Source organism: Carassius gibelio, chromosome B6 (genome assembly GCF_023724105.1).
Source record: "Carassius gibelio isolate Cgi1373 ecotype wild population from Czech Republic chromosome B6, carGib1.2-hapl.c, whole genome shotgun sequence".
Classification (NCBI taxonomy): domain Eukaryota; kingdom Metazoa; phylum Chordata; class Actinopteri; order Cypriniformes; family Cyprinidae; genus Carassius; species Carassius gibelio.
The window spans coordinates 9,999,546-10,027,207 of NC_068401.1; the positions used below are offsets into that span (position 1 = coordinate 9,999,546).

Here is a 27,662-nt window from a genome sequence, read left to right on the forward strand (position 1 = left end):
CACTGCAGTGATAGTCAGCATCAGAAAAAGTGGGATTAGAGTTCCCTCTGATGGCTGTCCTCACTACTACTTGTGCCTTTTATAAAACAATGATCAACTCTACACTCGCAAACCATTTTTTGAATTTAGTCCTATCAAATCAGTGTTATTTATCTTTGATTGATACCTTAATTACTTACAGCTAGGCTTCACATATGCTTTAAATTATCCTCAGGACGATTACAACCCGTTAGTGTCAGGGTAGGCTAAAACTGTTACTTTTAAACCATAAATATCCCTAGTGGAGATATAATGGTCCGCGTGTAGAGGAAGACGGTCTTCATTAAATAGCCTGGCGCAGGGGTAAACGCTCGCGCACAAAATGCAAAGTAAGCAGAATTGTTGGAAAACCAGCTCATTTTCTATCGTCCGCGCTCGTTAACGCACACCGGCACATAAGCTTAAACAAGATAAGTTTCAAACCCCAACGGCCGCTCAAATTTCCCTCGGGGGGTAATTATGCAGCGCGCGCAGAGGTGACGGCACTATTACTTTGGTCCTAAACACGAACAAATTCCACTGGAGTGACAGTCGGGCTTTAGAGTGGGAAGATCCACGGACGTCCAAACCGGCGACCCGGTAAGCAGAGAACCCTGTTAAACTCTGTAACGCTTGAACGGTTGCGCAGACAAGCGTTGAGATGTCGTACAGTAGGCTACCTCAGAGGGAAGAAGGGGGGAAAGTAATGGTCTGTTAAAGGGGATGTGTTGACTGGAGGGGGAATAGGGGGAGACGAGAAACAAAGACTGTTTTAAAGGCTGTTGTGCTATCTGGTTACTGTCGTTCAATTGGATTTAAGAGTGATGAAGAGGTCTTTGGGATGCGGGAGAAAGAAAGGGATGCTCTGCAGCGGTTCTTCAGCCACTGAATCGAAAGAGAGGACTGAACAATGAGCCTGTTATAATAAAACTGGATATATCTGAAGAACAACGCATCACACTGATTTAAACTGAACGTAGCGGGATTTTGCTCACTGCTTTAAGAGGAATTCATTGCAGTTGTTCAACGTGGATCCGCTGCACCAATCAGGTATTTAAGGTAAGATACGAGGCTTTTACTGTACACTATCTCTGCTCAACTCTGCTTTGTAGAAGTCGCTATAAATGTTCGACAAGTTTATACGCCAGAGGCTGTTAAAACTGAATTACTGCTGCTGCAAACTCAGCGCTCCTACAGCTTTTACAAACGATCACGTTGAAGGAAATGTTGTAAACTGGCTTTTATGGGACATGCACACAACAGAGAACGGATTCTTGACATTGCAAATAACAAAATAAATAAATAATTACTTTAAATAGCAAATAATTAAATAACATTAAATTGAAAAATAAATAAAATAAGCATTGTGATTGCATCAATAAAAATTACAATGAAAAAGTATTTGGTTAACACAATTGCTTAATTGCTTTGATGATTTTTTTTTTTTAAGTTTATCCTACTGATCATCCTATTTTATGCTTTTTGTATGCATCACAAAACTTTGTCATAATGTGTGTAATTAATGTGCATAATTCAGTTTCCTGGAGATTGGCCAGATTATCATAGTGCTGGATTGAACTCCTTATGCTGGACTTTTGCAGGCATGGGATATGGACCACATTGCAGCGCTAAAATGAGAAGTCTGTGGGTCGGTGTTTTGTTCATGACTTTCACCTGTCACCTGAGGTAGATTGCACATGTAACTTTATTTTTCTTATATTTTTTTAGTTCATTGAGTCAATAAATGTTAAATATCATATATCTATAATTAATTCATACTGATTCAAATTTCGAGACCACTTTATATCATTGTGGATATGTTTGAAAGGAGAATGAGAGTTAATACTTGTAATTATTAATTGTCTTTGTGGTATTGTGCATCAGCCTTTCCCAGACTACTACAGGGATTCCTAAAGAGTCAGAGCTCAATGATAACATCACAGTTTTCACACGAATACTGGATGGATTGCTGGATGGCTACGATAACAGACTGCGACCTGGGCTTGGAGGTAAACTGCCTAGATACCATTTTGTTCTCTAAAACATGATCTGTAGCAAAGTCGTGCTGTAGTGAAAATAGTTTTTTCTTTGGATATTAATGGCATTTATGTCTGGCATTGACCTCTGTGAGTTAATCTTAAAAGTTGTGTTCAGATAAAGGAAGATTTTTTTTTTAAACAGAGAGAACGCCTGCACATTCCATCGTGACAGCAGCATGAAGGACTTTCATTAAAAAGAGAGAGAGAGATGCTGCTTCTATTCAGTCCACTAACTGGAAGGAAAAGTACATAGAAAAGAAAAAAAAAATCTGTGTTTTTATACAGCAGATGTTTGCACCAAGCAGAAGTGATTGGAATTGCCTGGTCCACTGTGAAAATCAAACGGCCACTATTTCCAGGCACTCTCAATTACAGTATTCTTGCTAGAGACAGAGGTAGAGAGAGAGGGGGGGAGAGAGGGATATGAATGTGGCTGCTGACCTTGAGAAAGCTATCGTTCTTTTCCAAAGGTGCAGGTTCATTGTTCTCAGAGGTCGAAATCATGGCAGAGAAAGAGAATAAACACAGGCTGCTCTGTTTCCATGTGAGAGAGTTCAAGGGAGCACATCTCATAACTAGCAGCAGCAACATGATGTCAGTTGACAAATGATGGCATTGAACTTGATTTAGTGCCTTTAGAAGGGAAGTGCAATCAGGCGAATGAAATTAATTGCTTTTCATTTTAAAAATGAATGCAACTAAATAATATGGCTGAATCAAAGCATACTTCAGTTAAAAAATTATATTTACACAAAATATATATACTTGTATATACAGTATAATGGAAATCCAGCATATATAAATGTATTCAATTTTTAAGTTTTAGTTTTTTTATATAAATCTATAGTTTTTATTTCTGTTTTAGTTCAGTTAAACTAAAGTAAAATGAAAAAGTTACCGTGGCACCTAGTTGAAATATATATTTTTTTATTATTATTATATTTTATTTCAGTTAATGTTGATTTTATTTTAAGTAATGTACACGTCTTGTTTAATTTTTTAAGTTTCAGTTTTAGTTCACTATAATAATTATATCTATGTATTTATGTATCTAACTATGTATGCAATGACCAAAATTAACTTGATCTTAAAAAAAAAAAAAGCAGTTTCTTTTTGATTTTACAGAGAAAGTGACAGAAATAAAAACCAACATCTTTGTGACTAGCTTTGGACCAGTGTCAGATACTGAGATGGTAAGTATTTCAACCATATCCTTGTTCATGAAGAAACACCATTCATTAACCTCTACAAATTCCTATCTTAGATATCTCTTCATCTTCATTAAATCCTGACTCCATTATTGACATTACTTTGTCTCTACAACAATCAGTTATATTCTGCATGCAGTATCTTAGGCAGGTCACAGTACGACCTGATGAATGATACTATTTTTAATTTTTATATTCAGTCATGTGGTCCTGCCTTCAGGTACACACTTATGACACTAACATTTTTCTTTCAACAGGAATACACCATTGATGTGTTTTTCCGTCAAAGCTGGAAGGATGAACGTTTGTGTTTCAAGGGGCCGATGGAGATGCTACCTCTGAATAACCTGCTGGCCAGTAATATTTGGACACCAGACACCTTTTTCCTTAATGGCAAAAAATCCATTGCTCACAACATGACAACGCCCAACAAGCTTTTGAGACTGAAGGATGATGGGACATTGCTGTACACCATGAGGTACCAGTTTAAGCCATAACGCTTACATAAGCTATAATGATTTGAGTAGTTATGGGTAGTACAGTGGTAGTACAGTTACACATTTGACCTTCATCTCATTTATGCCCTCCTCAACCCTGATTTGCACTGTTGAACCCTAAAGCTAAGATTTCTCTTAACACATTTATTTCCGAAGCTGTCTATTAAGCATTATTTTTGACTTAATATGTAAGTGAAATACAAATTTCTATTAGCCTAATTTGAAAATATCTATCAATCTAGAAAGGGGATTTAAGTGACTTTGAACGTGGAATAGTTGTTGGTGCCAGACGGCTGGTCTGAGTATTTCTAAAAACTGCTGATCTACTAGCATTTTTACACACAGCCATCTCTAGGTTTTACAGGGAAAATTGAAATTGAAAATATCCAATGAACGGCAGTTGTGAGGATTAAAATGCCTTGTTGATGTCAGAGTTCGGAGGAAAATGGGCAGACTGGTTAGAGATGATAGAAAGGCAACTGTAACTCAAATAACTACTCATTACTACCAGGGTATGCTGAAAGCACAACATGTTGAACCTTGAAGCTGATAGGCTATAGAAGCAGAAGACCACACCGGATGCTTCTCCTGTCAGCTAAGAACAGGAAACGGAGGCTACAATTCGCACAGGCACACAAAAATTGGACAATAGAAGATTGGAAAAACGTTGGCTGGTCTGATGAGTCTCGATTTCTGCTGCAACGTTCAGATGGTAGGGTCACGAAAAACATATGAAAGTATGGATCCACCCTGCCTTGTCTCAAATGTTCAGACTGGTGGGGGTGGTGTAATGGTGTGAAGGTCATTTTTATTGGCACTTTTTGGGCCCCTTAGTACCAATTGAGTATGGCTACTTCCAGCAGGATAATGCACCATGTTACAAAGCTCAAATCATTTCAGACTGGTTGCTTGAACATTAAAATGAGTTCACTTTACTCTATCTATCTATCTATCTATCTATCTATCTATCTATCTATCTATCTATCTATCTATCTATCTATCTATCTATCTATCTATCTATCTATCTATCTACCTATCTATCTATCTATCTATCTATCTATCTATCTATCTATCTATCTATCTATCTATCTATCTATATATCTATATATCTATCTATCTATCTAATCTCTTTCTCTCTGTCTGTCTGTCTCTGTTCATCTGTCTTAATCTGGCTTTCTGTCTGCTTGCCCTGCCAATATTTTCACAGGCCCCAACACAAAATATTACAAATTAATATATATTTTTTCTATTTGTTTAATTTAATTTGTATAATTATTTAAATGTAATTTGAAAAATGATGGCATGCATGGCAAAATGTTACTGATTATTTTGTAACTTTAAGTCCATTATTGCTGATGCTGCCAAGACCAATCTAATCAAGACTAATGTGTATTTTTTCCAAAGAAAAAATCATTTTATCTGCCTAGATAATTTTACCTACACTCTAAAAAAAATGCTGGATTAAATACAATCCAGTGCTATGTGAAATATGGAAAAACCCAGCAATTGTTTTTTTTTTTTTTTGACCCAGCCTTTTTTAGAGTGTAGGTTTTAAGTTTTTTATTTATCTTTTTATTTTTTTACTTTGAGCAGTGTACTGAGGTTCCAGAGGCAAATTCATTTTTTTTTTGACACTCCATGTATTCATTTATTCAGAAAATATACCTGCAGCATCTAGTGTATTTTAGTTTCTCTTTGTGCCTTGGACCAATCATCCAAGGGTGTTCCAACCTAAGGCTGTTCCAGAGAAAAAGCAAGAGGGGGTGAGACAAAGCAAGAGATAGAAACAAAGGAAGAGGAGAAAGCAGAAGAGGGCATGTGGCTGTATGTTTTATGCCCCTGTTGTTGAGTTGTTCTTCACAGACTGTCTGCTCCATTACTCGCAGTATCAGGGCAGAGGGAGAGAACAAGCACGCACACACTTACAATCACACACAAACAGTTTTTGCTCGCCATGCTATCATCAGCAACAATCTACTGCCAAGCACTGAACACTGCTGTGTTAGTGCTGTATAAAAGCAGCTATTGTTGCTCTCAAATGGCATCAATACGAAATCTTCTCTGTAGTAGAATCTGCTTGAGTAAGTGCTGAATTTTGTAAAGTGTTTAGATTATGGTTGTTTATGTATTAGTTGTTTTTATTCTCCCAGGGTAACAGTTAAGATGATCCATTATATAATAAGTTATTCATTTTTATTAACTAAAATGTAAATGCAAAGAGGGATTTGGCGAGTTTTCCATATAGGTAACAATTAGATTTCTTGTAGTGGGGCTAAAGCAATATAAAATAGATGAAAAACATGGTTCATTTCATTTACATGAAACACATTCCTTTCTTATTTGTGGAGCATCACTGTTTTTTTTTTATTGTCTGTTTTGTACATTGAATAATTTTGCAATATGCATTTGGTCTTACAATTGCTAAAGCCTTATTTAGAGCTGCTTTTTTAGATCATAGATTGACCGAGATCATCAATCAAACATTAATGACTCTGAGAGGAAATGACTCATTTAGAAATCAATGGTGGAGCTATTGTAGCTTGCCTACAATAAACTCTGTCCAGTGTTGCATTCCCTAACAGTGCAAACCATTAAAAGGGCCTTTTACCACTCATCAATGCACACATAGTTTCCAGAAAAGTGATCAGCAGTAAGGTTTTTTATTTTTCCTGCTGAGATGGAAAGGAGCACCTTAGCTGCCATGAAAAAGCAGGGCAAAACAGTTTCACCACCCACATTCTAAAAGTGGAATGCAGTCTACAGGCTTTTATTAGAGTTAAAAAGGAGGTTATGAGACCGAACAAAAGGGAGATGTTCTAGAAACTGTCAAATCTTCTGAAGGATCTGCCATGTTCTTAGCTTGAGCCCGATGTTGAGACAAATGGTGTAGTAGGAAAACATACATTGTAAAAAATGCAAATATAAAGTAAAAACATTTTAAAACAGATCCATAAACTATAAACTACTAACAAAAAAAGTTTTTTATTTTCCTGCTTTCCATTTCCAAATAATAACAAAAAAAAATACAGCTAACACAATAAAAACATTATAATGATAAAAAACATGATTTATGAAAATTAATAAAAACTGGGTCTGTTTTGGTAATAAACTCTTCATGTACAATCTGAAAGGTAAACAGTTCTAATAGTAAAAAGCATAATCTATTACAATATGACAGACAAAAGAAGGAAAGAAAGTAATAAGTTATGAGCTATAATGGGCTATAACAGACCAAATAAAGCTCACAGTCAGGATAAAGCTCTGAGAGCTCATGATTTGTCAAGGCCCCAGTGCCACATCATTTCGTCTCCACGTCCAGCAGTGCTGACCTTAGCACTAACTGTGTTCAGGAAGTACACAGTGAGTTTTTCACCTCCCATATGGCTGGTTTTGATGAAGTTGTGTGAGCTGGTCGAATGGAGGTTGAGTTTAGAGGACAGTACTTCATTTTTCCAATACAGCAATTCATCATGGAGCTGTCAGAGATGAAGGCCCTGCTCTGATTAAGTGAAGGAACAGCGCCTCACGTGTCCCGCCCCATTAATTACATTCTCACAGGATTTCCAGTCAGAAATACAACCATGGGCCCTTCAACCCCGGTCTCATCCTCAGATGCTGATGATGGAGGTTTTAAGCAGTTTTAGTAGAATGGCAATATCAAACCCTTCATTACACTGCCAGCTGAGGGTCATAGCTGACGTCTTATTGCATTGCTTACACCAAATCCTTGAAATAGGCTCCACCCAGGATGTTAAGGGGAAGGGCGTAATGGCAAGATGGTGGCATAATATAGCAGCCATCCTGTAGCCATTATGGTAATGCTAGCGATGATCAGCCTTGATCTCATAAAAATGCTTTGCTAAATGGCTTTGCTGGTGACTTTTGGTTAAGCAGCAGATTTTGAACATTGATTTAAATAAACTTAATGCAACCTGCCATTGTTAATCTAATGGACCTACTTCATTGAAACAGGAAGTGCCCAAAACATTTTGGCTGTTTAACAGAGCAACAATAATAATCTGATGCTACTTCCATTTCATATTTCTAATGTCATGTTGGATCACTTATATACTCTATAACATCCAGCAATCAATTCAGTTGCACTTTCTCAAAAAGAATGAATTGATGTTGTACTGTTGCAAAGTCCATCTCCGTCACATTTAATGTGTCTGTTTAGCCTCAGAACTTTTTTTTTTTTTTTTTACAAAATCATACGGTAATAGAATTAAAAAGCTGTGTTTCATAAGTGGTCCACTAGAAGGGGCTACATGATAGCAGATTTAGCCACTGCAGAGCCTTGCGGTGTTCTCAAGGGGGGTTTAAAGTTGTAAGTTTGAACTTTTAACATAAAGGCAACTATATGTTTTATGTTTCATTTTGAAAGGTCATAGAACCACTATGAGATCACTGTGTTGACTTCTGCTTCTGAGAACCCGCAGAAAAAAAAGAGACGAAAAGCAACAAATATAATGAGCAATAAAAACAAACAACATAATTGTATGTAGTTTTAGTTTATCAAATTTAATAACTGAAATTTCACCTAAATTTTTTTTTAAATCGAATCAGTCTTCACTAGTGTAGTCTTCACTATATGTAGTCCCTAGTGAATAACAATGTTGAAATGTATTTGAAAAGAAAAAAAAAAAAACATTTATTTCATGCTAAGTATATTAAAAATACATTTTCATACTTGCTTATTTGTGCTTAATACAAAATACCCTTCAATTGTAACTGGCATAAGTCTGGTAATTTTAAACAGCTCATTTTGTACTTAATGCACTTTAATTTAAAGTGCTGAAGACCTACTCAAGAGATAGTGAAGTATATTTGATTGATAAAGTGGAACTATAGCAATTCAGGTACACTTTAAATATCCAGCATTTAAAGACTGATATTACACAGAGGTCATACAATCCTTATTGGCAGTAATATTAAAACATATTTTAGGCATAATATTAAGAAATGTGCATTTTGCAATAAATAAATACTCCAAATACAGTGGAATTATAAATAATTGAAAGTATACTTAGTATTTAATAAATTATAGCATAGGTGTTTTTTTTTTCTTTTTTTTTCTTTTTTTTTTTTTTTTGCTGGGGTGACATGGCACAGTAACATTAATATTCTTTCTTGTAGTCCTCAAATACTCCAATGGGTGGCGATGTCAGTTCAAAATAAATTTTGATATCCTATTGTATGCAGCTTTAGCGTTTTAAAATGCATTGGTATCAAACATAAGTGAAAACCGAATATTGAATAGGAAATGGTGTTTTTATGCATGTGTTTGTAATGCTGGTGTGTGTGTGTGTGTGTGTGTGTGTGTGTGTGTGTGTGTGTGTGTAGTTGCTTCTAAGCAAATCCAGAATAAGCAGTGCTTTACTTCACCGATTTGGCAGCATTCCTACATCTGGCACACGAGGGCACCCTTGTTCTATAAATACATCTAAGAGCACTCAACACGACAGCTCAGTCTTCCTATTAATATACACAAGCTATTCAAGCCTAGCTACATTGAGAGGATTTTCAATAAGACATTGAACACTGACTGAATTAGCTACAAACAGCTACTCACTGTTCCTGTGTGACTGTCACTAAGCTGATGATGGCTGAAGATATTTATACTAAAAACTGATCTTTGAAACTGACTCAGATGTGCTGATCTAGATTTAATCATATTTTAATTTTTCTCTCTGCAGATTGACCATATCAGCGGAGTGTCCCATGCAGTTGGAGGATTTCCCTATGGATACTCATGCCTGCCCACTCAAATTTGGCAGCTGTAAGTCCATAATGTTTTATTCTGAATGAAGAACAATTCCTTTGCAACTGCCTAAAAACTCATTGTAATGTATGTTTTATGGCTATTTTAAAATCATTTTAAAATAGCAGATTCCAAGAAATCATAAAATAATCCCTCTGATAAAATATAGTCACTACTCAAAATGCGAGATTACATCCATCTTATTCAGTAAAAGTGTTTGAATAGAATCTCACATAGATGAACTAGATGCAAGTAGAACATTGCAGAATTTACCACACACACACACGCACATGCACATGCACACACACACACACACACACACACATTGCCTTAGCACAGCATGTATTCACTTATGAAATGTTAGCAGAGCAAAGATAGGAATAGGAGCAACATTGTGTATATTTTATAGGAAATTCCCGCTGCAGGAGGTGATGAGAAATTCATCTTTCTTATATTATGTACCAAGCACCTCTTTGCCTTCATCTTAATTTCTCTCTGTATTTGTTCTCAATACATGTTTGTGTACTTTTTATCAAATTATTGAGTAAATCTGTGCTAACTTGGCCTATTTTAGTCCGCTTGACGGACTGGTGTTTAAGGTATATCTGAACACATACTGAGTCCAGTTTAGTCTGATTATCATGTGGCATCCTGTCCAAGAGAGGATTAAGATTATCACCTGGTGCTATCAGAAAGAAGGGTGACTTGAGGACTGGATTAGAAGGTGTCCTGCCATCCCTCCCATGCTCACGTACGCACTGCCCACACACAAAATAAAGGCTTTTTGGTGCTAAGAAGCCAGGAATGACCTGAGATGGGCTCAGCTTTCTTTGATGTTCAGAGCATTACAGGATAGGGCTGTACATGGAGAGCCTTTGGGTTGAGATAAAGCAGAAACCATGACAGACAGCGCTTAGGAAAGGTGCCACTGATGTGTCATGATTGTGCATATCTGAATAGTTGATTGTATTTTTAAAGCTGCATAGTAAAATCCCTCATGACCTGAAGTTCATTCAGTAGATTCATAAAACGACGCATTGTCCTTACGCTCTCCATGGGTACGTCAAGATTTAATAAATAAATAAAAAATATCGGCCAGCATAAGGTGATGTTTAATCTAATCTGGCTCGTGACCTAAAATGAGTCTGATGCAGCGCTTTTGGGAATCTCATAGGCTTCCCAATGTGATTGGATGGATTGTTAAATTAGAACATCAGCGTAGTTAGAAGTACAAAATAAAAACTAATCATTCTAAAAGTCAAATTGTACGAGCCTGCCTGGTTTGACCTGAATCCAAATTGATGTTTGCAGAGAATCTTTGAGACTAATATTAAACCACACATGCTGCATCAATTTAAGACACTCCACTGTCTAAAAAAAAAAAAAAAGTATAACAATAACAGGGCTTATTATTATTTTTTTTAACCACTGTTTCATGTTTTGTTTATATTGTCTTGTTCTACTTTATGGACAATGGCGTATCCAATATTTATAGTACTTAATAGTACTTAACTTACTTTTCATTGATCTGATCATATACCATCTCTTTTATTATAGAAGCAAGAACTACCTAACCCAGATTGAATATGTAATGAAGACTGAGCATGATTTTCACAAATGAACAGTACGGTGTTAATAAACATGAACTATTGCGCACAGAAATGACTGGATTCTATTATTTAGCTATTTTGTTTAATTAGTCATTTCTCAGCATCTCTTGGGTCTTTTAATTTTACATTCTACTGAAGATTTAAAACACCCTCTGAGCTACCTCAAATGTCACAAATGGTATTAATTATTCATTATCAGGTGGTCATTTAAAATGTAGCTTTCGTTAGGACTCATACTTAGGAACGTTATGGCAAACTTAGAGTTCACAGACCTGGTTAATGCAACTTCCTCTGCGTGAGTTACTATACAGGCAGCAGAGAATTAGTGATTTAACTTGTAAATCGCACAATAAATGTGTTTACTTGAAGTATTGTGCTCTGTTATGTAAAGGGTTATATAAATTCTGTCTGCACCAGCAGCTTTTGTTTGGCTGGTTGGATAACAGTGACAGACGCCTGGTTTTAACCGTCATCTCAATCAAAATGCCTTAGAAAGGCAATGGCGTTCATGTAAACAATAAAAGTTGTGAAGCTGATGTGTGCGTTCTGTTAATGCAGAGCCGTTTTTTAAGGAACATTCTGCTCTTGAAAGACACAGACAATAATTCTCACAGTTAATCTCAACAGACACAATGTACATCTTCGGCTAAGCACATTGAGTGAATCAGGTACAAAGGCATTCATTTCACGGTTAATGTAAAGTCAGCTGGTCATTATCACAGAATGGTCTCTGATGTGAAGCTTAGGGTCTTGTATCACCCTTTTAGGGTTTATTTTACGGTAAAGATAGACTGACTGTACAGTACATTATCCCACTTATTGCATGGCTGGACATGAAATATTGATTTTGAGTTGAAATGATTTTATTATATGAGAAGAGAGAGACTGTGGAGTGTCTTGGAGCTCCAAACTCTATATATGACTGTACATTAACCCAGTTATTACATGGTTTGACAAATTAATAGAGATGAAAATTTTGGTTATCATTGAAACTATTATATTAGTTTAGATGTAGAGACTGTTGAGTGAAAATCTCTGCAGGTTTTCTAAACAATGGGTCATTTATACAGCTATTATTCAGAAATATAATGCATAAATAACAACAAAAATAGAAAGTTGCAATTTTCTTTCATTACACATTCTTAAGTCTTTGTCTTTTTTTGACATCTACTTGCTGTCATGTCCATTATGGTTTATTTGATGACGTTAGTGCAAGTATAGTGTATATTTAGCGCTCCCCATACTGCAGTACAGCCTTCAGGTTCGTGCCAGCAGATTCACCTCAGAAGATTATATAGACAAAAGATTACTGAGGGATGATTCAACCTTGTAAAGGTTCCCAATGGTGAATCATATTTTTGTTCCGATTAATCCAATATATCTATTCCCAGAGAGTTTTGAGAGAGAAATCAGACAAGGCATAGGTCAGCAATGGAGGATATACCGTATGAGGTAGGTCTACAAAAAAATGTGAGGAGATACAGGTATAGGCTTATTTAAAAGATAGGAAGTAAACCGACACTAAACAAATATGCATACTCATTCAAAATATGTCTACACACACACACACACACACACAAGAACAGCATTTCAACAACCAAGCCTTACAATCACAAACATGTTTTGCAGCTTTAAGGATACTGTCTGTGTTTGTTTCTCAACCTGCTGAGCTAATGGCTAAAGATGTCACTAGCTTGTGTGTATAGAGTATCAAGGTCACCTTAGGGCAACCAAGCCTCATAATCTGTGTAAAGAAAGACAGGCTTTATAGGGACAGGTTGAGAGGTGGGGGTGTTTGTAAAAAAGGATAGAGTGTTATTTATTTTTTTTATTTTTTTATTTATTTGTATATTTTTATATTACTTATGCTGCCATATTTTCCCATCTTGTTTATTAGTAAATGATTGAGAAAGAGTTTCTTATATTTTTTATTTATTTGTTATTTGTTTTTTTTTTGTTGTTTTTTGTGGAATTGCCTATATCAGTGCTTCAAGCCAGTAGAAAATTATCTTTCATGTAATTATGATCTTTTCTGAATATTCAACATTTTAAATGAAAAGACGATCATTTTTATAATTTAATTTTGATTAATGTACTCTTGTAATTTTTGCAGATTGTCACTATTTGGGAATGAATTGTTGCTTTAACTTGCTTCACTCACATTGTCATTGATTTGAAATTCTGAAAGGCATTCAGTATTGCATTAAACCAAGAGGGGATGCTAAATGAGATTCCCAAACAAAATGAAAACTCTGACATTGATTGATTCAGGCCTGGAATAAAATTAGCTGTAAAAAACTAACATTCCTAACCACAAATAAGCACACATGCTGGTTTCACTATATTAATGAGGGCATCTCATCAAGTGAAGGCTGCTTTGTGGGTGTTTGATGTTTCACTCTATTTGTGAGGACATTTCCCAAAACTTGCTCCTCTCGATTATAGCCAAACCTGTATATGCACGCACACATTCTGTCAAGTCATATCCACACTGAACGATTTCATTTTACTGCAAAGTGTTTCAGTCGTGTGTGAGTAAGAAGGTTATTCTACAGGCTATTCTCTCTTTGTGCTGTGGTGACCCTCTCGTAATGAAGAACTACATTTGTTTCCCTCAAGTCTCAACCCTTGACCTATGAGAAATATGTTGTCCTCTGTAAGCTAGACCTTGTCACTTCCTTTGGTTTATCAAATGCTGTTTGCTTAATGTCTACAGACTACAGTATGTCAAAAAAGTAAGAATAACATCTCCCACAGTGCTCTAGGTATAATGTAAACACACAAAATCTTCTGTAGCTTTATTATTGTACCATGATTTATATCATCACTACCACTATATACTTTAGTTTACTTTAATTCAATCCATAGTAGGCTTGACAAAGTGTATAATTTTACATTTGAACTTAAATGAGTTCAGAGCTTATTTGGATCATCTGATGTCCACTAAATTCAATCCAATTAGATCCACTTGCAATCACCATATATATTTAGCAGCAACCCTGTCTTCACACTCATTAGTTAGGGTTAGTTGTTGGCTCCTGAACTTGCACTGAGCTTCAAACACTATCCTAGGAGAACTGGTATATATCTCTTAAAAAATAGTTTCATGTTTTCTTTGGGTATCTCAAATAGTCTGAAATGTCACACACAGTCAGTAAAGGTTCATGCCATAAATCCACAATAATGATGACAGCAGTAATGTGCTCTGTTCATGTGGGTAAGAAAGGGATATAACACAGAATACAAATCAACTTAGATATCGTTGACTTTTTAATGCTTAGCAAAATGTAGGAAATAACACTATAGCCACATGCAAAAAAAAAATAACAAAAAAAAAAAAACCTACAACAGAGATTAGAGAGATTAAATCCTTTCTATAAAAAACCGTGGCCTGATTCATGGAACTCACAGCATTTTTGTGTAAATTGTATTTAAACCCATTGGTGTGTAAATCTACCTATTGATCTGAATGCACAAAATGTGAATTCTGTGCATGTTTCTTGAATAAAACCCACTGTTTCTAGAATTGTAAACATACTGTACATTTGTCCCAAAAGTTTTGCATAACAAAGCGTTGTATAAAATGTTCTAGTTACAAATATTTAACTACAGGACTTGCTAGCATTTTGAGCTAACTACGTATGCTATCTGTCCCAACAATCAGTATTAGATTTACAATCTTGGCTGGTACCCTATAGAGTCTTAACAGGTAATGTGTGGGCTTGTCCTCAAGTGGACTGTCCATTCTAAGAAGTGTCTATAAAAATCGCCTAGAAGCTACTTGCCTATGATGCCTTACATAATACATTATATTATTAAAGTATTTCAACATGCAAAAGCCTTTTCTGCAACCACCCAAGGAAATCTGGCACGTTTTTTTTTTTTAGTAAAAGCACAACATTATCTATAGGGGTACACAACACCAGAATGAGAGCTTTCACCATGAACTGTGTTTCAGTGCTTCAGTGCTTTTAATGATTTAGAGGAGCATCTGGTTATGAGTATGTTAGTTATGACTTCAGAAGTCAGAAGTTTTGTAGCTATATCAATAGCAAGTTTGATTTTGCTAGTCAGGGAAAGAGTAGAGGAGTGGGGGTGGTGAGACTGACAATTCGTGAAGTGCAAATTAGTTTCTGCTAGGGGTATCTAAGGGTACGTGCGTCTGTGTGTGTAGATTGTTGGCAGAATAATCCCTCAGTCTAGATGGTCAAAGTCAATCTTAATTGTGATGGAGAGAGAGTGGCAAGATTAATGTTTTGCTTCAAGATTGAATGTCACAATGGTGGGAGGGGGGTGAAAGGGAAAAAATGGAGTGTTAAGAAACTCTGTAAAGTTGCAGCTATTTTATGTGAAACTTGCATCTACCGAAAATGTAGTTTCACGATGTGTTGAATGTGAGTTGATTACAGTCTGTAAATAAAAATACATACAATAAAAATACAGTAAATTGTTAAAAAAAAAATGTAATTGTGGATCAGTGTATTAGAGGATTGGTGTTTTTTTTGTTTTTTGTTTTTAGCTTTTTTTAGAGCTTTTTTTGCAGGACAGCTATAGGCTAAATTTCTTTTTTAACATGTGCAAAGACATGTCATTTTATTGAAGTGTTCCTCTAGTTGTCTTCAACTGAGGTGCAGGAAAATCTCTTTTTTTCACCCCAATCGTCTGATCCTATTTTTCAACACAGGTGCAGATGATTCAATTTATTACCAAGCTATACACTCGGCAGAGTCAGAAAAACATGCTCCCTGTTGATAAAGGTAGCTGATATATAATGATTGACAGCTGTAGACACCGCACATCCTAAATCTGAGAAATGAAAGTTACTTGCATGCAGATCGTAATCCAATCAACTGACAATGACTGTACAAGCAAGAGTGGGTAACACTTATGCAACCTTATTCAAAGATGGGACTGAACAGATTAAATTTAATTTAAACTAATCTTCCAGGTAAACGCAGTGTCTGGTTAATAATCATTATCATTGCATAATAAGTGTAAACTATTGTGTGTTTTTCCAGATGCCTACCCTATCTCAGAAGTGGTGTATAAGTGGACTAAAGGCCCTGGCATGTCCGTGGTAGTGGCAGAGGAAGGGTCACGTCTTAACCAATACCATCTGATCGGCCACACTGTCGGTACTGAAGATATCAGCACAAGCAGAGGTAAATAACTTTCTCTGATCTTATCCAATTATCTGCAGTGCCAAGATCTGTGATTCTGCTTTAGCTTTATAGTCAGGACCTTGATCCGAAACATTTTGTAGTAACGCAATGCCCATTCTTGCTAGTATATCATACATTTTCTTTCATCTGGCCTTCTAACCTGTTACATCTCATGCATTATTTCTAGGAACATGATCTGTTGCATCACACCATTTGAGTTTCATTTTCCCACACCGTCTGATGTTGTCTCTCTTAAATAAAGTGATAGCCCTTCTGTGCTTATTGCTTTTTCAAATCAAGCTGGATGGCAAATGAGTGATGAGGATTTCAGTACACCTCCCACTCACGGCCAGCTGTCTCTAGGACCAGCGAGAGTACAGGAAGAGATGAAGATGAGAGAGAGGGAGGGGAGAAAACAACACTTATCCTGGGCCATTGGATCTGGAGGGTTAATCCTTGTGCTTCCCCATCAGTTGTGCTTTTACCATGTGACATCGGTCAGCCACCATTGGCTCAAGCTGGCAAGAGACACATGGGAGACGAGTAAGGGGGAGAAGGGGGCCTAGGCGGCATCTGCCTAATTCGGTTATGTAAAGATGACTGGTAATACACTCATATCATTTCTGCCTCTAGCTTTGTAATCATATGCGGGGGGTGGGGTTGGGGGGCTTCCCCTTGTTCCGTCTTTATGGATGTACATATATGGATAACCGTGCTGAGCTGGTGGACACTCATATTCAATAAGACATTATCATGCTCTGATCATGAGCTAGGCAGACACTATCAACTATGCCAACCATGTCATGTTTTAAACCCTTCTGAGCCATATCTCTTTCTCACTGCCATTGATTTACACATCAAAGTTGGCCAGCTGTCATCAAGTGGCCAGAAACACTTTTAGAAACTAGCTCTGAGGCCACAGTGTTCCTTTCTGGCAGGACTTTATAACCTGTCTTCCCCCGTCTTCCGATTTTTGCCCTGTCTGACTTGCAGGACAAAGGTCAGCTGGTCATTACTGCTGCTAATCTGAGGTGCAAACCTCTTTACAAAGTTAAAAATAGATCCACCAGGACTTCATTTCATGAGCGCAGGGCTATTAGCTCAAACCCAGCGGAGAAGAAAGAAAGAATGAAAGAAAGGGAAAAAAAGACCTTCTAGAGTCTGCCAAACAGAGGGTAAAATTATCTCTAGTGGAAATGTCAACATTCAATCACTTGGCCCACACTGTAAAGACGTCCAGATAACCTGTCACCTTTTATTAATAAGAACGCCCATCCAGAAAATAGCATCTACCCTTCCCAGCTGTTTCAAATTGATTTAGAAGCTGCCCCTTTCTCAGGTGCTCATCCGTTCCTGCCGACGTTCAACACTGTGTTATTTTTCTTTGAGTGTAAAAAAACCAGACCACTCACCAGTTGACCTGCATGGCAGCGTTGTTCTCTGCTATGAATGGGAGTTCTCCATAAACACTCCAAAAGCTTAGAAGTAAAATCCACCACAGTCGCATGTTTGTACCTCTCAAAAGAGTCCCACCCCACAGGGCACATCCAAGGTGGAATATATGAAATGGGGCACTGCCAGTTGTGCTTTCTTCCCGGTCATTGAAATAAAGGGGCAAGCCAGACAAAGGGAATGCAACGAGCCCCTCATGACGAGGACATCTTTGCCCCCAGGGCCCTCACGACGTTCAAACTTTTCCTTGACTTCCAAGACTCAACAGCTTGTCGTCCTCTTCATTTGATCCACTTGATCTGTCCCTTCTGATCTAGACTAGATTTTATGCTATTGCTCTGTTTTTACCACCTTGTTGTTTCCTCACTTTCTCTCTGCAAGCTGTGAAAGAGTATATCCCAAATGTGGATGGCCTGGCCTGACAGAATGGATGGAACTATTGAAAGAGCGAGTGACAGAAGAGTGTGTGCGTGTGTGTGTGTGTGAGAGAGAGAGAGAGAGAGAGAGAGAGAGAGAAGCCTGCTGGATGCAGATTGTGACAAGGGATTAGTGGGACACAAAAATCCGATTTTGCCAGGAGAAAGCAGCAGTCATCAGTGGATTTTCAATAGTTTATCAGACTGTGTGGCTCAAAAGGATTTTTTTAAAGCTTCAAATTCAATCTTCGCTTGGTTAACAGGATATATAATGTTTTTTTTCATTCTGTATTCTCTTTTCTATTTCAGTTAATGATTTACCTCACCATGTTCCAGTGCACAACGTGACAGCTCTTAAATGCACCATAAATGTCACTTTAGTTTAGATGATTAATAAATATGTTCCATTCTGATGATTTAGGCCATTTTTGTACCTATAAAATAATTGATGTTGTACTCTTTTACTAAAACATACTGTAGCCAGACATTATGATAACTGTCCACTATTTGGTGCTAATGAGACCACAAACTAGGAAGTCAAAGTGTTTCCCTTTACTCTGAAAGAATACTTACAGCACTTTTGGAAAATTCCATAAGTACGTCATTTCCCATTTGTTTTGATTTGCCTCATATAATTATGTCTCTATCTTCTGTTGACTTGTTTCTCACCATCTCTCTCTCTCTCTCTCTCTCTCTCTCTCTCTTTCTCATTTTCTCTTTAAACCTCTCAGCTGGTTTGCACTTATCCCCTCAAGAGTTTAATCACACTCTATCCCTCCCTCTCTTAGTCCCTTTGTTTCTTCTGTTACTTATTTTTCCATCACTGTTTTCTATTCTCACCCTCTCTCATTTCATTCTTCTTCTGTTTCGTTGTTCCCCCTGCAGGTCAATACACGGTCATGATGGCCCATTTCTACCTGAAGAGGAAGATTGGTTACTTTGTGATTCAGACCTACATGCCCTGCTTCATGACTGTCATTCTGTCCCAAGTCTCATTCTGGCTCAACCGTGAGTCTGTCCCTGCCAGGACCGTCTTTGGTTAGTACTTCCTTTTTTCCCATGGTATGCACACACAAAAAAAAGCACTATTTTTAATAAATTTACTTGTAGTAAGGCCCTTTTATCCCCTACTGGATAATAGCTGTATAGCACTTAAATCAATTAATGAATTAATAGAAAAGTTAAGAAAATGCTAATGCTAAAAGATTTCTGGAGTTATCGATTCCTTAAACTATATTGTTTAAGTAACTTAGTTTTATTTATAAAGTTTTATAACATGTGTTATTACTTTTAATCATTATTTTTATATTCTTAAGTTATAAAATTTCGATTAGTTTTCATTTTGATTTAAAATTAATTTCGTAATTTTAGTACTACAATTTTCCGTTAGTCTTTTATCAAATTTTTTATTTTCTTTTATATATGGCGAAATGTTAAGGTTAAAAAAAGGGCAATGATCTTTTTTTTTTTCAACAGATATTTTCAAAGCTTTCCATTTACTCTCATTATGAAAATAACTTTATTGTTTGTTTAACGAGCAATTTTTTTGGTCAAAACTATAAACAAAAAAAAATAATTATAAAATAAATAAATATCTTGGTGTTGATTCCAAACAAAAGGAAATTTTGAAAAAAGCATTGGCTGTAGGCCAAAATAAGAAGAAAAATATCGGCATATCGGATATCTGGAAAAATCCAGTATTGTGCATCCCTACATTTAACAAAACAATTTCAATAGTTTTAGTTAGAAAAAAAAAAATCCTGCTTGCACCTTTAAAAACTTATCAGCATCAGGTATTTACCCCTCCAGTCCTGTTTGAAAGTTAAAAAAAAATTAATTATTATATTCAGTTTTCACTCACCTAGCATATATAGATTCTTATCTGTTGACCCTTTCATTCTATCACTTAATGTTTTGCTCTGTACATCGATAATTCTCATCAAAGTGGAAATCAGAATTAACTGATGCAATCAGAAGGAACGAAGTGCTAATCTACTCGGATGACTAATTTTGAATTCACACCGCCGTTCTTATTCAATTCTGGGGCCTTGCATTGTATCTTGGCAATAATCAGCAAAGCGAGCAGACCGTCCACAAGGAATATGTGCCCACGCAAACAACATGTCTCTGACTGGCCAACAAAGGATACATCAAAAACATAATGCTTTCTCACACACATTAATATACAAATATCCATGAACAGAGGCTCAAAGACCCACTCGCTGATATCGCTCATGTGACAGTGTTGTATTTGCATAGCCTCAGGCTGAGAAATCCCATAGCCGTATGCCTGAGGGACTGTAGTACCATAGCTATTTATATCTAAAAGTCTCTGTGACCGCTGCCTGGGGCAATCTGCAGATCTCCCTCTGACAGGGACAGCACACCTCCGCTCCTCAGACACTTACCGAGAACTATTCTCTGATGCTTTGAAGAATTATAATGTTACTGTCATTCTAAGGCATGTGTGTGTATATATATATATATATATATATATATATATATATATATATATATATATATATATATATATATATATATATATTTAAACATTTATATCTGAACTGCAGTGCTGCTGTGTTTGACCTTTCATTGCTACCTTTTATATATACTTTTTCTTTGATAAAAAGTAGACTACATTTCTGGGAATGAAATGATCTTAATGTCAGTATTCCCAGCTGGTATGCTTTGTTTTGCTGTTAAGATGAGTTTATGATTCATGAAGCAATATTTTATTCATGCACAGTATTTTAAATATTACAAGAATTATGTTGAATGAAAGACAAAATTTCCCTGCTCACTGATGTCGGCATTCACAAAATAACTCTGCTTCTACTGAAACTGAATTTTTTTTTGATGGATTACTGTGATTGTTTTCAGCACATAAATCATGTTATATTATAAGCATTATATGCCTGTATATTTTGTAGAAGAAATGTGGTGTAACTCTTAAGAAATGTATTTAGTTAATAAAGCATGTTGTTTAAATTATGGTGTTTTATAAAGATATAAACAGTAAGGATTTAGACTGTAATGTCTATTATTTTTCATTTACACTGCCTGTCAAAAGTTTGGATATATTATTTGCAATATTTATGATTATGATTTTAATGTTTCTGAAAGAAGTATATTACACTCACAAAGGCTGCATCTATATAATCAAAAATAATTTTTGAATATTATAATTTACAATAACTGTGTACAATAATATTCCTTTGATGGCAAAGCTGGATTTCCAACATCTATTACTTCAGTTTTCAGTGTCTTTCAGGTTTGTTGAAACATTTATTTAGATTCTTTGATCAATAGAAAGGTAAAAAAATAAAAAAACAGCATTTATTCAAAATAGAAAACGTTTGTAACATTATCAATGTCTTTAATGTCACTTGTGATAATTTAAATGTGTTCATGCTGAATGAAAGAACTGACTAGAGGAATTTCTGCTGAAAATTCAGCTGAATAGGTTAAAATATAAAGTTATTTTAAATTGTAATAATATTTTATAATATTACTGTTTTTACTGTATTTTTATCAAATAAATGCAGCCTTGGTGAGCACAAGAGACTTTATTTTTCAAAAATCTGAATTATTCAAAATTTCTGATCAGCTTTGGAGATAACTTATTTTATAATATCCTAAATCTATGTGTTTGGTCCTCCACAGGTGTGACCACAGTTTTGACCATGACCACCCTCAGCATCAGCGCCCGCAGCTCTCTCCCCAAAGTAGCATATGCCACTGCAATGGATTGGTTCATCGCTGTTTGCTATGCCTTTGTGTTCTCTGCGCTTATTGAGTTTGCCACAGTCAACTACTTCACCAAACGCAGCTGGGCTTGGGATGGAAAGAAGGCCTTGGAGGCTCAGCAGCCTAAAGTAAGTTAGTATGTTTTCACGTGTTCCTGCATATATGCTGTTCAACTCTCTTAAAACCTCAGAATGAGTCTTTGTTGAGTGCAGTTGCATAAACATGACAGTTCAGTTATTTTTGACGCGAATGTTTCAATACATTAAGGTTATATAATATGCTTTTTCTAATTGTTTTGAGACACTTGAACAGCTTGAGAGTGCTCAGTCACAACATTTCAGATGGTGACACTAACTCAAATGTCAACTGCTTTATTAGATGAGTCGTATTTGTGTTAGCTGCTGATGGATGTCACATTTTGAAATTCTACAGGATGAATATTTAGCCTTTACCCAGAATGCCCTTCAGACCTGACACTTCATTGAGATTTCTGAGAGCTGCTTGTTTGATGTACATGTAAATGCCAGGTTTCTCCTTATGCAAGATCTATTTTCACCCAGGTGGTAATATTTCATTTGCGGTGGACAAACGGAATTCAAAGAGCAGTCAGTGCACCAGTTGAGGCAGTTACATATACTGTATATATAATGCCCCTGTTACACTTAATGTTGCCACATTTTCCTGGTTAAATAAATATTACATAAAAACAGAGAACAAATATAATTCTAGTTTGTATTTTTTATATCTTTTTTTTTACATTTTATTTAATATTTTTAATGCTAATTATACATTTAATAGTGTTTTTATATTTATTCCAAAATAAAAACTAAAGGCAGTAACAATTTGAAAGATATTTTGGAAACTATTTACTATAAAGTTTAATTAGTTAATATTAGATAACTACTTTAGTTAAAATGAACTAAGAATAAGCAATAGCCTACTTCTACAGCATTTATTAATCTTAGTTCATATTAATTTCAACATTTGCTAATGCACTATTAAAATCAAAAGTTGTGTTTGTTAACAATAGTCTATGCTCTGTGAACTAACACATGAACTAACAATGAACAACTCTATTTGTATTAACTAATGTAAACAAAGATGAATAAATACTCTAATAAATGTTCATTGTTTGTTCAAGTTAGTTAACACATCAAATGACACATTATTGTAAAATGTTACCAATATTTTTTACTGATTTTCAGCTGTTCTTTTTAATAATAAATTTATTTTTGAGTCATCATCATAAAAGCCCTGTAAACACTGGCAGAGACACAAAGATGTATCTTTCATCAGGCTGAATGCTCCAAACTAATTCAGTCATCACGTTTTCAGACTATTTCAAGTTTTATTTTGACATGACACAAAGTAGTGGTTTCTGAGTAGGAGAACTGTTTACTTACTTTATAATTAGTCAATAATGCCATAATTTTCTTCATTCAGGCAGAGAGCTCGCATGAGAACAAGAGGCGGGATTTATCTCATGAACCAATAACATTCAATCATAACCGATCATATCCAGTTATAGCGTGATGGAGACAGTTCCTCCTCTCATGTGACTTTCTCCTATTCATTCTCAATTACAACCCATAAAATTCACCACATGCTAAGGGGTCTCTGTTGTAAGTCTATGGAATCAAGGGAGGTAACTTTACCTGCGGGTGTCGCTGTTTGACAGTGTTACTTTATAAAAACAAGTGAGTTTTATACTTTTAATGCCATACAGTATAATATTTGTGATTTATGTTTGTAATATTGATTCTTTTGTCATCCAAATTTTTGAGGAGACATTGCCTCCTCGGAGGGAACGCCCCTGCAGTGCACATGTCACTGTGCTGAGTTTGTTAGTAAAGGGTCTGCAGTCAGACCTCTGAAGGTCAGATCTGGACCTCCAGCACAGCTTTCTTAAATGTCACCCTCTCTTGTTTTTTTTATCAAACACCAACTTATTCCTCCTCCCCTGCGGAGGTGTTTTTCTAAAACCCTGAGCCCCTGATGTGGTGCCCTTCTTTAAGAAAGAGCAGGAATTGATGTATACAAAATATTGTTCATTACTGGCATGACTGTATATATGTACACACACACACACACACACACACACACACACACACACATACACACTTATATTCAAAAGTTTGAGGTTGGTAAAAAAAACATTTTTTTTTTTTTTTTATGTTTTTGAAAGGTGTCTCTTTTGGTCACCAACAAAATCCAGTAAAAACAATAATATTGTGAAAATTTGTATAATTTCAAAATAAGATTTCAATAGCAACATACTTTAAAATGTAATTTATTCCTGTGATGCAAAGCTTTCATCAGCCTTTAGAGTTCAGTGCCACATGATTTTTTTTATAAATTCAAGTTCTACATAAAAATTATAATATTTGAATTCTTTAAAAAGTAGAAAGTTAAAAATAAAAATGTGTGTGTGTGTGTGTGTGTGTGTGTCTGAATTCTTTACAGCAATTACGCAATTACTCAGTTATAATCATTCTTTTCAATGATCATAAAATCTGTGAGTTCAGGAACTCCAACTCTATTTTGTTCCAAATAAGATCTTCCCAGTTATTGTGAATCGTATCAAATGGTTCAAGACTAATTTGCAAATGACCCATCACTATTTCTCACATGAACTTGACTTAAATTTGGGTGTGTCTCACTCCTTTTTTATGACTGAAGACATGTAATACAGCACACAGACTTGAATGGACTTTTTAATTGAAGCGTTTGCACCCCCTTTTAGATCTGAAAGCTCTATACTTTTAATCAAAGATGAATTGTGGAAAGATTGGGTGGCTAGAAGCAGCTCAGAACCTTTTGTCCACCACCCACACAAGGTAACCTCTGCCCACCTAAAAGTACTTGAACATAAAAGCAAAACAGCAGGAGGGGAAGTCGTGCCCTAATAGTTAGGGCTTTGGACTCTTACTCCAAAGGTTGTGAGTTCGAGTCTTGGGCCGGCAGGATTTGTCGGTGGTGGGAATGAATTTAAAGTGCTCTCTCCACCTTCAATACCACAACTGAGGTGCCCTTTAGCAAGACACTGCACCCCCAACTGTTTCCTGGGTGCTGCAGCATAAATGGCTGCCGGGTGTGTTAACTGCTGTCTGTTTGCACTTTGGATGGGTTAAATGCAGAGCATGAATTCCGAGTATGGGTCACCATACTTGGCTGCATGTCACGTCATTAGGATTTTAGAGTTATAACTGCTGCGTATTCTCTTTTCTATCTGAAGTACTTATACTGAAAGCATTATAACTTTTATAGATGAACAAGATGAGCAAGAAGATGTGTAACTGATAAATTAAATGATATTTCACTTGAAAAAAAGTGCCTCAAAGTCACTTGCATGTACCCTTTGAGTGAGTCAAGTTCAATCCACTCTTGTCTTAACCGCAGTCTCGATCGCTCCATTATTATACTGTCACCTTATTAATTAATCTCTTCTGCTGGCACTGTTTAATGTTCAGACTCAGATCTCTGTTAACCATGACTGTATTTCACCTTTAATTAGAAGGTTACGCCCTTCAAACTGGTTCATTATCTGGGCTTTCTCTGAGCAGGTAGTTGGCAACTTTGTTCTTACATTGACAACCTTATTTAAAATCTCCTGACTATAACAATGTCTTCACCTTTCTCATCCACAGAAAAAAGACCCACTGGCACTCACCAAAAAGCCCAACAATGCCTGTTCGTCTGGAGTTAACTTCACCCCTAACGTCACGAAGGATGCTGCTATCTCAACAATCTCCAACAGCACCACTGTCCAGTTGAAAAGCGCTGAGACCAAGCCTGCAATGGACCCCAAAAAGACCTACAACAGCGTCAGCAAAATTGACAAGATGTCCCGGATTGTGTTCCCTGTGCTCTTTGGGACTTTCAACTTGGTCTACTGGGCCACATACCTCAACAGGGAACCGGTTATTAAAGGAGCCGTTTAGCCACCGCAAAATCCTCAACACCACCGCAACTTTCCATGCACATTCTCTTTTTCTTCTCCACTTCAGTATTCAACGGCAAGCTGACCCTGCAAAAAACGATGTCGAGCACTTATTTACAGCAACTCTCACTTCGCTAATCTAAAGAGGAGTGCTCCTGCTGAAGTTTCCTCCTCATATCATAAATTGCATGATAGATTCAAAGCTCTATGGGAATATAATTGCCATATCTTCCTTGAATTCCTACTTTATATTTCCCTGGTTTCCACTGGTTATTGCATTCATCTTTCAATGAATTGAGTGCCACAAAAGCTACCATTTCAGTCATGGAGTTTCCAAGGGATGTGACGAAAAAAATCAATGCATTTGGCATCAACATTTATCACAGTATAAAAAATAAAACAAAGATTTTATGAAAAGAAGTACAGCAAGGCCAAATGCTATGCAAAAAAAAACATTTTCTACTATGTTGCAATGGGTAATTGCTTATAAAGAAACTCTTGCTTTGTATTTATGGACTTGAAGCTTCTCTTCTTTGTTTAATAGCTTTAGCATCAATGGTATGAGGCAGACAGATGCCTTGCTAAAAATGTTGCCTTCAGAAGGATTTCTTCATTCGAGTGTTCGGGAATGCCCTTCAATTACTGATTTCCCTTTATTTTGTCATTTTTTTCTAAGCTTTTTTGAAGTAGCTAAATAGAATTGTGCACCTTAGGCAGCTTTTCACACTTTAGACCAAGATATCCTACAAGGTGAACAAGGTCGGGTTGCAGCTAAGACTCAGATCATTTGTACATAGCTTGTGTATGCTTTGCTTTTAATGTAGATGCGGCTTAACATTAGTGAGGAAGAGCTGTAAATGGTTCTGATACGCTACTCTGATGTGCAGCCAAAGCGACATGAATGATGGCTAAAAAAACTGATTGTATTGTGATATATTGTAGGCTTTGACAGAATGTGGCATTTCTTTACAGCCAATAGTTTCTGACTTGGCTTTTCATGCTGTCAGCCGTTATCTTACTTTTCGCTGTGTTGTAAATTGGTCAGTGGGTTTTGAGGTTGGAACGAGTCAGCAAATGCCTTAAATGTTGACACCTAGTGATATTTTCTTTGCTCTACCATGTAGACTAATGTGAAATGATCAGGTAAAAAGGTCTGGGGAAAAAAAAGAAAGAAACATTTACATTGAATAACTCATACATTTTTCAGATCCTAAAAGAGAGAGAAAGAAGGTCAGGTATAGGGCAGAAAGGAGCAACCTGCTGTTGTCAAGCATGTTAAAATGGATCTTGTTGAAACTGAAATGTCACACCATAATGCAATCTCTGGCCTTCAACTGAAACGCATGGCTGCTTATTTGGGGAATGAAATGGAGAAACGAACAATGACCTTGTTAGTGCGAAAGTGCGACTCTGAAAGATTCAGGTTTTATCCTGTAATCATTCTATTCTAAACTTGTTAAATAAAAGTGACATGGCACAAAGAACTTAGTGACCCCTCGGATGATGTGTAGCTCATTAAGAGGCCAACTACGAGAGCCATTAAGCTCCTCTGTACGCCACTCAGGCCTAAAGGAGAATGAATCATTAAAAGAGTTCAGTGAGTCAGTAATGTGCCCTTTTACAAAAAGAATGTTTCCAGAAATGTACAGATGTTTCTCAAAGCATACAAGTATGAAGCAATAAATTCTGCCTGATATGTTTCTTGACCAACTTCTGTGATCACTTCCTGTTTGAGTTGCTCAAAATATGTATCTTAATTGCAAATCTTTACAACTAACCTGACCTAGAATGTGAAAGCCAGTCGAATTTGAT

The 27,662-nt window shown here is 36.3% G+C and overlaps 2 protein-coding genes across 2 annotated transcripts in view; one reads left to right on the forward strand and one right to left on the reverse strand.

The window, feature by feature from the left end:
- LOC127960091 (gamma-aminobutyric acid receptor subunit beta-3-like) overlaps positions 1 to 18,191 on the reverse strand; it is a 69,111-nt gene extending 50,920 nt beyond the window's left edge. Inside the window, exon 1 of the mRNA XM_052559640.1 lies at positions 17,708 to 18,191. Within this exon, the coding sequence (XP_052415600.1) occupies positions 17,708 to 17,802 (95 nt within the window). The 5' untranslated portion in view covers positions 17,803 to 18,191. The remainder of the gene's footprint in view (positions 1 to 17,707) is intronic.
- On the forward strand, positions 1 to 27,556 carry LOC127960092 (gamma-aminobutyric acid receptor subunit alpha-5-like). The gene is made up of 10 exons (XM_052559642.1): positions 1 to 1,077; positions 1,620 to 1,704; positions 1,903 to 2,027; positions 3,183 to 3,250; positions 3,523 to 3,743; positions 9,459 to 9,541; positions 16,152 to 16,295; positions 19,049 to 19,201; positions 21,827 to 22,038; positions 25,558 to 27,556. Exons 2-10 carry the CDS (start codon positions 1,622 to 1,624, stop codon positions 25,849 to 25,851), a joined length of 1,383 nt encoding a protein of 460 aa, XP_052415602.1. The 5' UTR covers positions 1 to 1,077; positions 1,620 to 1,621; the 3' UTR covers positions 25,852 to 27,556.
- The last annotated feature ends 106 nt before the right edge of the window (positions 27,557 to 27,662 follow it).